The sequence below is a fragment of the Centruroides sculpturatus genome, unplaced genomic scaffold, assembly GCF_000671375.1.
Source record: "Centruroides sculpturatus isolate CEXI.00-Female unplaced genomic scaffold, Cexi_2.0 scaffold1672, whole genome shotgun sequence".
NCBI lineage: Eukaryota > Metazoa > Arthropoda > Arachnida > Scorpiones > Buthidae > Centruroides > Centruroides sculpturatus.
The window spans coordinates 20,546-34,550 of NW_019385888.1; the positions used below are offsets into that span (position 1 = coordinate 20,546).

The 14,005-nt window shown below is 25.6% G+C and overlaps 1 protein-coding gene across 1 annotated transcript; it reads left to right on the forward strand.

The window, feature by feature from the left end:
* The first annotated feature begins 520 nt into the window (after positions 1-520).
* On the forward strand, positions 521-13,840 carry LOC111612418 (set1/Ash2 histone methyltransferase complex subunit ASH2-like). The gene is made up of 9 exons (XM_023353626.1): positions 521-853; positions 940-1,035; positions 3,834-3,920; positions 4,945-5,035; positions 7,417-7,504; positions 9,156-9,370; positions 10,721-10,798; positions 11,874-11,963; positions 13,257-13,840. The coding sequence occupies exons 1-9, from the start codon at positions 686-688 to the stop codon at positions 13,511-13,513; spliced, it is 1,170 nt and encodes a 389-aa protein (XP_023209394.1). The 5' UTR covers positions 521-685; the 3' UTR covers positions 13,514-13,840.
* Positions 13,841-14,005: the final 165 nt, after the last annotated feature.

Genomic DNA, 14,005 nt, shown 5'->3' on the forward strand with positions numbered 1-14,005 from the left:
AAAACATGCCTGCCGTTTAGTGCGCTGCTACGCGACGAAAACAAGCTTAAGCAATGGCATCGTCGAACGGTGCACACTCGGTAAGTAATCCTACAATTTTTTGTTTATAGCATAGTTTATACGGATTATTCCCAAAAAATTATACGTGTTTTGGAAATGTTGAGTCAAATTAGTCTAGAATTGATTAATTTTATGGAAGGAAACCTTTCAAACAGCCGTAGTCCGTAAACTGCACACGTGCCGGGCTGTGATTGGCTCATGTATTTAAGAATTCCTACAACGCGAAATTCTTATAAAGTGGAACATATCTACCATGTTATAGGGGGGTCAACTGTATATTCTATTTATCTTGGAATGTTTTGTGCATTTGTTACATTTAAAGTTATTCATGTTCTAACTGACGAAGATCTGTTATCTGAGGTGTATGGTTGCCAGGTACTTGGGGATAAAATCAGGACAAAATGAGTTTTTCCTGAAAGATGCTAGGACATTTCAATTCTAGGACATGAAACAGATGAGTATTTTTACTCTGCTAGTGACAGAAATACATTTAAAATGTGAAAAAAGAAAAAGATACTTCACTGTAAGAACAGTTTTTGGAATAATGTTCTCCTGTTGCTAGAAAGCAGCTGGAAAAAATTTGGGATAATCCTGGAAACCAGGACATGTGGTACCAAAGTAGAAAATGTTTTTACTCTATGAAGACATATTGCTGGGATTACAAGATATGATTTTTTATATTTTTACATATATCAAAAAATGTTCTTTTACAGATTTTAGTCAGATGTGTGCCACTGCAATTGCAAATCTTTTACAACAAAATAGCCCTAAAACAACATTTTCAAAAGATAAAGTAAATCAGAATATATTCATTAGTTATATTAAATGTTATTTAAAAAAATTGAATTAAATACTAAAATATTTTTTTAATATACATAGGATATCATACCTTTTATTGAAAAACATTGGGAACACCTTACAACCATGCCACGAAGAATAAAACAAACTTGGCATACGACAGTGTTTAAAACAATGGTATTTATATTTTAATTTATCAGTCAATCATATTATTTACTATTTCAATTAATAAAAATATTTGAAAAATCTTATTTTAAAAAATTAAATGTTGTTTTAAATTATTAAAGTTTTTCTGACTACAGGAAGCCCTCGGTTTACGCCGGCTCAATTTACGCCAATTCACAATAATGCCGCTGCGCAATTTGCTGTTTTGCGGTGTAATTCCCCAATTTTCCCTATGCTAGACTGATTTTCATTTCAGTGTTGATGTATTTACCGAGCCACGACATTGTATATTCATTAAAACAAAGATTTTTATTGAATATATTTATTTTTTATGTTTAATATTATTGGGTATGTATACATTTGCATTAAATTAATATTCAAATACTAAACGTTTAGGTACTCATGAGTCAAGTTATTAAACTTAATAGTCCAATAAATGGCATCCGAATCCATAGCTGCCAATGAATGTATCTCATATCAGTTTGTTCAGGAAAACATCTTACGACGCAGTAGAACTTCTGGCGATCACAAACTATCATTAGTGAGACAAATTTACTTCTCGGTGGCTAGACGATATCTACTTCTTGTCAGTCAGACGATATCTATCTCTCCTTAGCCACCTTCAATCTTCTCGCTCAAACTGATCTTATATATGTGCTATGGCAACCAATGGTCAACCAATCATTGTCTCCGCTTGTCTGTAGCTCTATGTTGAGTTAATGTATCCTTTCAACTATGGAATGTTTGACAGATGAATTTTGTGAGTTAGACAATGATTGGGAGCAAAGTGCAAATGTAAAAAGGAGCATCATATTTGACCATATTTCAAAATTCTCAATGAAAGAATACAAAAATGTAAACAATTAAAAATGGATCCTTTTTTCTGAAAAATGTACGAGATCCAAAACTAAAATTTTTTAATAAAACCATTTCATTTTATTTTATGATAAAATATATAAATTTAATTTTTAAAATGTATTTTGTATTATATTGTATTAATTAATGAACAAAATTATTTGCTTATTTTTCACTTATGTAGAACCTAACCCTATACTGTAAATATGGGTTCATTTTACGCCGATTCAATTTGCGCTGGCTTTTGTAGGAATGGAACTGCGCATAAACCGAGGGCTACCTGTATATTTGTCATTCTAAATTCAAATCCATAGATAAAATAGGATATTTTTACTGGGTCTGTTTGTAAAGCTAACTTTAATTTATAGCAATCTTTAAAAGTATTAATGATGATGATACCAGTAGTATGAATATTTTTATTTATAATTGAATATATTTTTTTTATTTTATTTTTATAAAGGCAAAAGCATAGAAAATTCCTTTTTTTTATTTATGGCTTATTTTTTGTCGCTAATTTATTATTATTAAATGAATATTTCCAATTAAAAATATTGTTTATATTAAAAGAATTATCTGTAGAGTTAATTATCTAATTATATTTTGATTAATTAACTATCTGAATATACACGTTGTAATTTATAATGATTTTTTAAAAATATAATCCAATAAATAATAGAATTATTGTTTGATATAGATGTAATTTACTACTAGTAATAAAAAAAAATTATCCAAAATTTATTCTAAAGAATCTAATCTATTAAATAAACTAATTATATCTTTCTATCATTGTTTTTTAATTATTTATCAACATTTCTGATAAAAAGTTAGTAAATGTTATTGGAAATCTTAAAGTATAATTTTTGATATTGAAAAAGAACATTTCACAATAATTTTACAAGCTTGTAATAGGCATGATTATCTATTAATATAATTAAAATTTAAAAATATTAGTTTGTAAAATATTTACACAGATATTTCTTAACTATTTCATTTGTCTCTACAGTGCATTTTACAGTAGCATTAGAATTCTTATGCAGAAACATCAATTATTGATGTATTAGTTAAATTAGATCATCATTATTTTCTTGTGTAATTTTATGCTTAGGCAAAATAATAAAATTTGAAATTTAATAACAAATTATTTTTATAAAATATTTTGTATCATAAATCAGTTAGATATATAACAATATTTTCAACTTTCAGTGTGATTTGATGAAATTGAACAAGCTTTACTCTAAACATTAAAAAAATGATTTCATTTTAATGCTTTTAAATCTGACAATGTTTTTTTAGAAATTGAAACTGAAGTTACTAAATAAAAATTTAGTTTTTTCCAATGTATTTTTATTGCGTGTATTTGTAAAATTATTTAGTATATTATCACAACAGAACTCAAATTTCTTATAAACATAATATAATTAATTAATGAAGATTAAATTCACATTTCAGTTATAAAGTGTTTCTTGTTACAGTTTCAATGATTGGATAACAAACTAGATTTGAATGACTAGTTCTTTCCTTTTTGTAATTATTTCTAGCTTTTCACTTTAAAATTAATAGTGTACATTATATTGAAGAATTATAATTCATGGTTTACGTCTTATAAAAACTCTGATGGGTGTCCATTCCTGTTAGTTCTATATTGTGAATTATTCTGCTTTATTTTCATATTAAGAATGCAACTACCTACACTAATATATTTGATTTATTAAGATCTGATATAACTGTAGTTTTTTTTATAAAACGTTTGTAAACAATGAAATTTTAGTCATCTCCTCCTTTTAGTTTATTTAGTTTATTAAATGTAAGATTCATTACATTGGAATTTCAGTTCTTAGAGATACAAAGTATTCTCTGGTAATTTTATTTCATTTTTATGTCTGTTTTTAACTTTCATTTATTAATTATAAATGCTATTATTTTAATAAATTTTCATTATTTGTTTACTTGTTTAGTTAAAAGACAGTGAAATATTTCTTGTTGAAGAAAAGAATCTTGATGATTATTCTGATGACTATCCTCATTTTGGTCTTGTTATTAATGTAAGTTGAATTAAAAACCAGTTATATGTATATATTTTGTATGTTTATATTTAAAACTAAATGCATTACATTTTTGAAGAAAATAATTACAATATGAAAGAGAATTCATTATGTAATAATTTTGATAAAAATTTAAAGGTGCAAATTTAAATTTTAATATAAAATTTTAAAAAATTTAAGTAGATCAAGTAAATTAATTGAAAAATAATGCCGGGAGTTGTTATGTGTTTAAGTGCTGTTAAAACAGTATCAAAACAGAAATAATATCTTAGACACAAAACTTTTAACGGTTTAATTCTCTACAAGATTACAAAATAATACTATATATTATATTTTTCTTTTGTTTTATAGAGACTAGAACTTGCATTTTATATCTTCTAACTCATTTTATGTTAAGAATATTATATCATGTTGATATTAGTATAGTAATTAATAAATGGATACATAAAAAGAAAGTTTATAAAGGTAATGAAAGAAACTTTAATTAAAGTGTAAATAATTAATTTCAATTTAAAAAAGAGAAGAAATTTTCAAATTGACATTTAGTTGTTAGTGATAAAATATACACAAATAGATAGATAAAATAGTTATACCAGTTATAGTATTACATTAGTATAATAGTTAAAATAGTACACAAATAGATAGACCCAAAAAAGTCCTTAAATTATTGATTAAATAATTAAATAAAACTTGAAGATCTTAAACTTAAAAATAAAAATTTTGAAGATTTTTGGGTTATATAATCAACATCAGTTGTTTACTAACCATTTATATTTCATGTTGCACTAATTTGAAAACATAGGCATAGTGCAAATAAACTGTCTTCAAAAGTTTATTGAATTACTATAACTTTAAACAGAAACTTTACAAGCTGATAAAGAACATGAGATTTTAATCTGAGTTCTTTTGCATAAAAATTCAAAAAGATATAATAGATAGAAAATATTATAAAATACTTACTTGCATAAAATATAAAAATTTTAATTTTCTTTTTTTGCATATATTTGTGTAATTTTAATTTCAGGATTTATCAAAGATTGGACCAAATTATGAATCTCTAATAAAGGCTGGTCAGGTTAAACAACCAATGCAAGATTTTGCTTTTAATCAAAATGGTAATATTTTTATTTAAAAAACAAAATTAAATGATGAATACACAGTTATGTTTAACATAATTATTTAAAGTTTTATTTAACAAGAATGGATTAAAATTTAGCTTAGAATAAAAAAAAATTAAACAAAATGATGATTTTAATATGGAAAAAGAAATGGTATTTGGAAATATTATTTTATATTATTATTCCAATGTTGTTAGTATATAATACTCTTTCATGTAAATAAAAATGTTAAAATTTTGAATATGTATTAATCTCAAAATTTTAATATTTTTATACAAACAATTTATATTTCATATTTACTAATAATAATCATATTTTTACAAAAAATTAAAAGTTTCTTATAATAAAGGAAAATCAAATAAAAAAATGTTCATTCAAAAGGAGAATTTATGTTTTTGTCTGTGTAACCTGCAGGTTATCTATGTTTAAAAGACATTTTTTTCATTTATTAGCATTTATTTACATAATTGCAATTACATCACCTGTTATCGCTGAGCATGAACAGGTTTAGAATACATTTAAAATACAAATAATAGCGAGTAAATATGAAGCTGACACACTAAATAAAAGTAGAGTGAAAGCACAACTTTTGTGTGAGTCGCAGTATTAGAAAACAGAATGCATAAATATATTGAGGCTGCTGCTTGAGTTTTACAGTATAGATGAACTAAATTAGGATAATAAGAACTGTACACGTGAGTTACATTAAGTTAACGTGGTGGCTTTGCCTGTTGTTGCCTATTGCTTAAGGATATTTTATAGTTGTGGTTTTAAAGTGTCTACAAGCTGGAGAAACGTATTGTGAGTCTCCTGTCATGCACCAAATCTTGTGTCACAGGGCCAGCAGCGGTTTTTGCTGAGTAGTAATTTCCAGAGTTGGTTCCTTTCAAATTCTGTTTGTATGCAGTCAAAAATATAATTTAAGCTACTGTCAGATTTGTCACAGATTGGATAGAGGTTGTGATACAGGGAAAAATCTATTTAAGTAATAGTTAAAGCAGCTGTGATTTGTATAAAACTGCATAGTATTATGGTTTATCTTTATCCAGTTATTATTGAGAAGTGTTTTTATCTCAGGGAAAAAACTGTTGCATGATTGAAGATATGTTATTGTTCCAGATTTGCTGCCAAGTTTGGGTTAGTTCATTCCAAAGTAGAGTTTTGAATACCTTCAAGGATGATTTATCATAGCTAATTGGAATATTCTGGTTGCTGGCCGCCTCCTTTGCAAGAAAATCTGCTCTGTCATTGCCTGTGTTTCTGTTATGGGAATGGGTCCATTTGATGTAGTAATCATTTTTAATATACAATAAATATAAATACAACTTTTTCACATAGTAAATCATTGTCAGAATCGGTAATTATTTGCTGTATGTTCAAGGCGATGGGGGTGCAGGGATCATTTCTTGATTGTAGACAATATTGCAGAACAGTCAGTGTTGATTGAGATTCTGTTGTTGTTTATAGCCCTCTCCCACCAATTGATAGCCTGTAAGATTGCTTAGAGCTCAGCTTGGAAGATACTACATAGAGGTACTGAGCAGAATGATTTATAAAATATTTTGTGTTCTCCCAATAGATGATGAAGCTGGCTCTGACTTCATTTTTATGCTTGGAGCCATATGTTTAAAGACAGTTTGAAAGGGATGTAGTTATGCAATAGAATAGGTTATAAACTGATTTTAAATTGCAGTTATGAATGCATGCATATGGAACATTAGCTGCTCATATTGGCAAGGATTATGCAAAGATTTTTTTTTTATTAATTGCTGGAACAAAAATAAAACTGTAGGTTATATGTATGATGATATGGTATTTGAAAATTTGTTAATTAACAAATGATTTTTCCATTGGAATTCAAAAAATTTATCAAAGAAACAATGAACAATTATTAATAATGATGATATTTTGTATGTATAAATAAATTATACTTATAATGAACAATTATTTATTGTGATATTGTCACAATGCTGGGCTGCAATTTTTAATAATTTTAATTTAGTTAATTTAAAGTATATGCTCTCCACCTCAAATTAGTAGTGGCTTGCTGACTACTGATTTGTTTTTCATGAGTAAAAAATTATTAATTGACATTATAGTTCTTATAATTATTATATAAATGTATTGTTGTTGTAAAAATAATAGTTATGCTTCTTACTATAAGCAAATTGAAAATAAAATTAACAAAAAATATAATCACAAAATAATAATTTTTTAAATGAAATATTCATATATATAAAGTAGTTTTTAATTTAAAGTAATCAAAATCTTAATGAATTATAATTTTTAAATGATGATCTGATTTATTCATCATTTTATTGTATTTACACTAAACTTTTCAGAAGAAATGGTTTAAAATTTATCTTTTGTATTTGTAGTTGGTTTTATTAGTGGAAAAGGAAGAAGTGCAAAAAGAAAATTTCCAGGAGATGGACAGTCTGCTTCTACAGGTAAAAAGCCAAGAAGGTAAGGATATATTCAATTATATAATCCATAATCAGTTTTTGTTTTAGTTTTAAAATTTATTTTGTAATCAGTCAGCACATTTCATTCTACTTTCTGATAATTTATAGACTTTATTGTTATTATTTTGATATAAGATATAAATATTTTTAGAATATATTATGGATATATTTATTTATTTATTTCAATGATAAGTTTAGTATGATCAAATTTGAATTTTAACAATATTTATATAAGGACCTTGAATAAGTTCTCGCTGTTTTCCAACAGATGGCGTTACCAGAACCACGTGTGTTTATTTTTAGATGGTGACGCATCTGTAAGGAAGTACAATAAGTGACCTTGAAATTCAGTATATGTCATTTCACCAAAGTGTAAACAACTTATTTTTTCATTGTGTTAAACATGTCTAGTTTAGTGCCAAAAAAAGAGTATTTGCGGGGAATTTTATTGCACTATTTTATTCAAAAAAAATCTGCAGCAGAAGCACACAGAATTCTTGTTGAGACTTACGGCGACCATGCTCTGTCGGAAACAACATGCAGAGATTGGTTTAGACGCTTCAAAAATAATGATTTTGATGTTGAAGATAAAGAACGATCTGGTGCANAAAGGTATAGAAGTAATGACAAAAATAAATATATTTTATTAGAATATTCACATTTATATCTAAATATAGCCTATTTTAAATTAATAATTAATTAATTTTAAAAAAGTTATTTTGGTTATTTACATTATCATCAGGCAGAAAAATATTCTTTGGATTTGGCTGAACGTTTTGATTTTCAATAAATCTTTGTAGAGATGGACAGTAGTATTAATGTAATTATACTAGTAGATATTAATGTAATTAAATTACCAGTTAACGACATGTTTAATTTTAACTTCTCTAATCTGTTGTATTAAGCAGAGTGAATATATCTTGATTTTTATGAAAATCAGTTCAACTTTTTGTCAAAGTCAACAAGTTTAATTCAACTTTTTCTACTCTTTTTGAGAAATTGTAGTATTTGAAATTTTTGTATTATCAATTGATAAAAGTCAAATTCAAATAAAAACAATCAAGCTTCACTATGTTTTGTTCCCATATATGTAAAAAATTGTGTGGTATTATATGGAAACTAATTTATACTGTTAGCTGTAAACTTACAATTAGTTTGGAAAGCAAGTAAAATAGATAAAGATATTAAAAAAGAGAAAAGAAAGTTGTATATTTTAGTTTTATTTATTGTGCTTACATTAATTTATTTATTATATTTTTACTTTAGTACAAAATTGTAAAATGACATTTAAATTATACAATTCTATTAAAGAACAAAATTCTGTTATGATGCAAAAACTGAATTTGATTATTTCTAAATAATTAAGAAATATTTTATGAATTTTTAAGGTATAAATAATGGTATATGGTACTTTGAATGCACAATAGAAGACATGCCAGATGGAATCTATTAAAAGCTTTTATTTTTATAAAGAAATTTTATTAGGGTAAATTTATTTTAAAATAATATAAACACTTTTCAAATAGGAGAAAACAAGAAAAGAACAATCTCGATTGTGATAAAATATATTTAAAAAAGTTTAGCTTTTAAATAAAGTATACTTTTTTGGAATATAAAGTTTTAATCAATTTATATTGTTAATTATTTTCTAGTGATTTAACAATGCCTAAATTACCACCTCATGGCTATCCACTAGAACATCCATTTAATAAAGATGGATATAGATATATCTTAGCAGAACCAGATCCTCATGCACCTTTTCGTCAAGAATTTGATGAGAGTCCAGATTGGGCTGGAAAACCAATACCTGGCTGGTTGTATAGAAAACTTACACCAAATTTTGTATTATGGGCTTTACATGATAGAGGTATTTATTGATGAATTATTTGGATATAATTAATTTTTCAATTATGTTGTTTAAATATAATAATAAACAGATAAAAAATACAACTTGGATACAGTAATTAAATAATTTATTTAAATGTGTAGGAAAATATGAGTTTCTTTAGATTATCTTATTTTTTTATTGGTATTATAATAACATTTATAATGGTGTTTAAATTAAAACTTTTATGAGAGCAATAATATGAAATAGAACCAGTGATTCAGTTGCACTTGAAACATCAATTTATCAATAATATTAGAATATGTAAAATTAACTTCATTGCTTGCATAATTGTGTCTATGTGCTTTTTAATACCAATTGTATAAATTAGATTCATTCATATTTAGAATATTTTAAAAAAGAAAGCCACATTATTTTACATGATAGTTGCAGTTATATAATGTTTTAATAGAATATGATGAAATAAAATTGGTTATAGATATCACAGAGTTGTCCAAAATATGCCACGATTTGTTTAAAATATCTATTAAATGAAAATTATACCTTTGTTACTTCATTGATATTCATTCAAAAACACTATAGCAATTTTTTAGCTTAGTAACTCATTTTAGCTTGACTATTAAAAGAAAGAAAGAAAAATAAAACACTAAAATACAAAGATTGAGCACAGAATTTGTAAAATATATGGACACTCTTTGTTTTAGATTATTTGCTTGTTGCAGTAATACATAAATTCTTTTTGTAGACAATATACAATATTTTTTTAGAACAAATAAATTATTGGAAAAAAATTCATTACTATATTTTAAATATTAATATTATTGGCTTTGTAATCATATCCTGGTGGATGGATGGGATAAAGTTGCATGATTCAATGATTGGAAAATTCTTTCATCAGTTTGAAGTCTAGAGTTCAGTTACAAATTTTATAAATAATGCCTTTTCCCTGTGGATAATAAGAGGACCTTTCTAATCATTTCCATTATGGGCTTGGACAAGTCCATAATGACAGTGGTCAGATAGTGAGGCACAGAATCTGACATATCAAGGCCAGATCACCACCCAAAAATTACAAGAATATGTATCATTAAGGAATTTAGAAATTGGAGAAGCATATGATGATAAGATTCAAGTTTTTTTGAATGAAATTATTATAATATTGGTATTTGTTAATGCTTAAAACACTTGTTTTTTTTATTTCTATAGTAACAGTATTTTTTACTTTTTCTTTTTGATAAAGTCACTATTGTTATGGTGTTTGTTTTGTTTATGATTGTGATATTTAATTTGCATTTTATATATATATTTTTGAAAATGTTTGAGAATTGAAATTTGTGTTTCATATTATTTATAAATTGTTATTTTTGGTAGCTCCACAATTAAAGATTGGAGAAGACAGGATATTTGTAACTGGAGAGAAAGGCTATTGCATGATTCGTTCTACTCATGGTAATTTATATATAAATTGAAATTATAATAAATTCATTTAAAACAGTCACTTTTACTCTGTTACTAATTTTGTTTATATATAATAATAGGAATTGTTTATATATAAATTTATTATGAATTATTTTGAAATTATATATGAACATAAGTAATGTTAATACATATTTTAAAAAAATTAACATTTTTATTTTTAATAACCTGCTGTTACTATTGTTTATTTAATGAATTAGTAATTTCTCATTCAATTATTTATTAATAATTTGAATTTCATAAATTGCACTATATAACTATACAAATATTTATGAATTAATTACTTCAAAGGTATAGAAGTAATGACAAAAATAAATATATTTTATTAGAATATTCACATTTATATCTAAATATAGCCTATTTTAAATTAATAATTAATTAATTTTAAAAAAGTTATTTTGGTTATTTACATTATCATCAGGCAGAAAAATATTCTTTGGATTTGGCTGAACGTTTTGATTTTCAATAAATCTTTGTAGAGATGGACAGTAGTTAAATATTAATGTAATTAAATTACCAGTTAACGACATGTTTAATTTTAACTTCTCTAATCTGTTGTATTAAGCAGAGTGAATATATCTTGATTTTTATGAAAATCAGTTCAACTTTTTGTCAAAGTCAACAAGTTTAATTCAACTTTTTCTACTCTTTTTGAGAAATTGTAGTATTTGAAATTTTTGTATTATCAATTGATAAAAGTCAAATTCAAATAAAAACAATCAAGCTTCACTATGTTTTGTTCCCATATATGTAAAAAATTGTGTGGTATTATATGGAAACTAATTTATACTGTTAGCTGTAAACTTACAATTAGTTTGGAAAGCAAGTAAAATAGATAAAGATATTAAAAAAGAGAAAAGAAAGTTGTATATTTTAGTTTTATTTATTGTGCTTACATTAATTTATTTATTATATTTTTACTTTAGTACAAAATTGTAAAATGACATTTAAATTATACAATTCTATTAAAGAACAAAATTCTGTTATGATGCAAAAACTGAATTTGATTATTTCTAAATAATTAAGAAATATTTTATGAATTTTTAAGGTATAAATAATGGTATATGGTACTTTGAATGCACAATAGAAGACATGCCAGATGGATCTGCAACAAGATTAGGATGGTCTCAAGCTTTGGGTAATTAATTTACTTTATACAGGGTGCTTCAAAAAAATGTATACACACTTTGAACTATTGTAGTTTTCCCGCTCTACAAGGCTAATGTTATATTTCTTCGCCAGGTGGCAGCATAATCGTCCCTCTATGTTATATTATCAGTTGGAATTTGTAATATCAACATGGGGGACGTACGTTTGAGTTTTGAAGAACGTAAGCAGGTTATTAAGTGGTACTGGAAGTTTGAAAATGTAAATGAAGTTCAAAGACAGTGGAGAAGGGAGTATGATACAGAACCACCTTCAAGATTAACAATTACACGCATACGAGACAAATTCGAANTACTGTTCAAGAACAATTTTTAACTATTCACTGATTCGTGTAGCTGTGTGGGAACCTTCAAAGGAAACAATTTGCAAAACAGCTCTTTCCTGCTGAAAATCATCCTTCAACCAGTGAGCTGTTACACTTAAAAAAGGAGAATTGTTTGTAGTTGCTGTCCAAATATCAGTGGTTAAAGAGAGATATTTTGTTTCTGTTAAACGCAGAAACACTTCAGCTTTTTAAACAATGTCGAAGTTTCCGCACGTCAACAATTAAGTGTTGAGATTTATTTACATTATAATTAACTGTATAATTAACTCCAGGATCTCACACTATTAATGCAATAAATTATTAACACTAATCGACCGATTAATCGGTAATCAGCCATTTTGGTTATCGGTGCATCCTTATTTATATTAGATATTTTTTGAGCTGTTTTTAAATGTATTCAAGTTGTTTTTATTTTTCTTATAAAATTATTTTATAATAAATACTCAAAAATACTACTATTATGCAGAATGTATCAAAAGTTCTCTTACTCAAATTTTGAAAATTATTTTCTGATATGTTGAAAAAGTGATAAAAGAGAGCACTATTGATTTAGATTTTGGTGATCTTGAAAATGTTTTGGACAATGGATATATGAAACAGAAAGGAACTGAGTGAACATAATCTTACCCAATCTAGAAAAGAATTAACACAATGCTTATATGACTTATATGAGAAAGGGAAAAATAAAAGAAAGGAATGTAAATTATGTTCACATAATATTTGAATGCTCTCCTAATATTTAACTTCAAATATTATATGTAATATAAATTTAGTATGATTCTAATTCTATGGAAGTTCAAAGTGTGTATACATTTTTTTGAAGCACCCTGTATTTAAAACTTTGATAGAAACACAAACAAGTTATTAAATAAATGCATAAATGTGAAAAAGTTTTGTAATGTGTAAATTATTTTATAATGTATAATACATATGATTTAGGAAACTTGCAAGCTCCTTTGGGATATGATCGATTTAGTTATTCTTGGCGGTCTCGTAAAGGAACTAGATTTCATCAAAGCATGGGATATCACTACAGTGATGGTGGTTATGGTCAAGGAGATACACTTGGTTTCTTAATTTATCTCCCAAGAGTGGATGATACTGTAATTCTTCCACCAACTTATAAAGATAAGGTAACCAGTTTTTTACATTTAACTAAAATTAACCGTAGTTTAAAAGAGAATCAAGATATATGAATATTGGAAAGGAAAAAGAAGGGAGGAAGAAAATCTTATACTTGCTTTTATATGGAGGGGAAGCTGAGCCAATATTTATATTTAAGGATGCACCGATTAATCGGTAAGTAATCGGTAATCGGCCACTTAGCCGATTAATCGGTATCGGCCATTCTCCCCGATTAATCGGTTTCGATAATCGGCCAATTTTACATTTTGGTATTTTTGTCAGAATGTTACGTACAATGCTGGTAATAAAAACTAATAAATTTCTGTTATATATTTATTATTTATTACATGACAATCTGAATATTAAAAAAATTTTGCTAATCAAATTATTCCTTTTATCGATACATATTATAAGTATAATATAACGTATAATATAAAGTTTAAACTTTACATAAGAAAAAGTATTGAATAGGTTAAGAAGAAAAATTAAATTTTTATTTGTTTCATAAGTTTAAAGTTTAAATACATAAAACAAATAAAAATTTAATATTTAAACTGTAAAAC

What these genes read in the sequence shown, in the direction of transcription:
- LOC111612418 (XM_023353626.1), top strand. Translation starts at nt 686, where the DNA reads ATGTTTTTACTCTATGAAGACATATTGCTGGGATTACAAGATATGATT. An exon ending in ATGGGCTTTACATGATAGAG is followed by an intron (nt 9,371 to 10,720) that starts GTATTTATTGAT and finishes TATTTTTGGTAG; the next exon opens with CTCCACAATTAAAGATTGGA. An exon ending in CATGATTCGTTCTACTCATG is followed by an intron (nt 10,799 to 11,873) that starts GTAATTTATATA and finishes TGAATTTTTAAG; the next exon opens with GTATAAATAATGGTATATGG.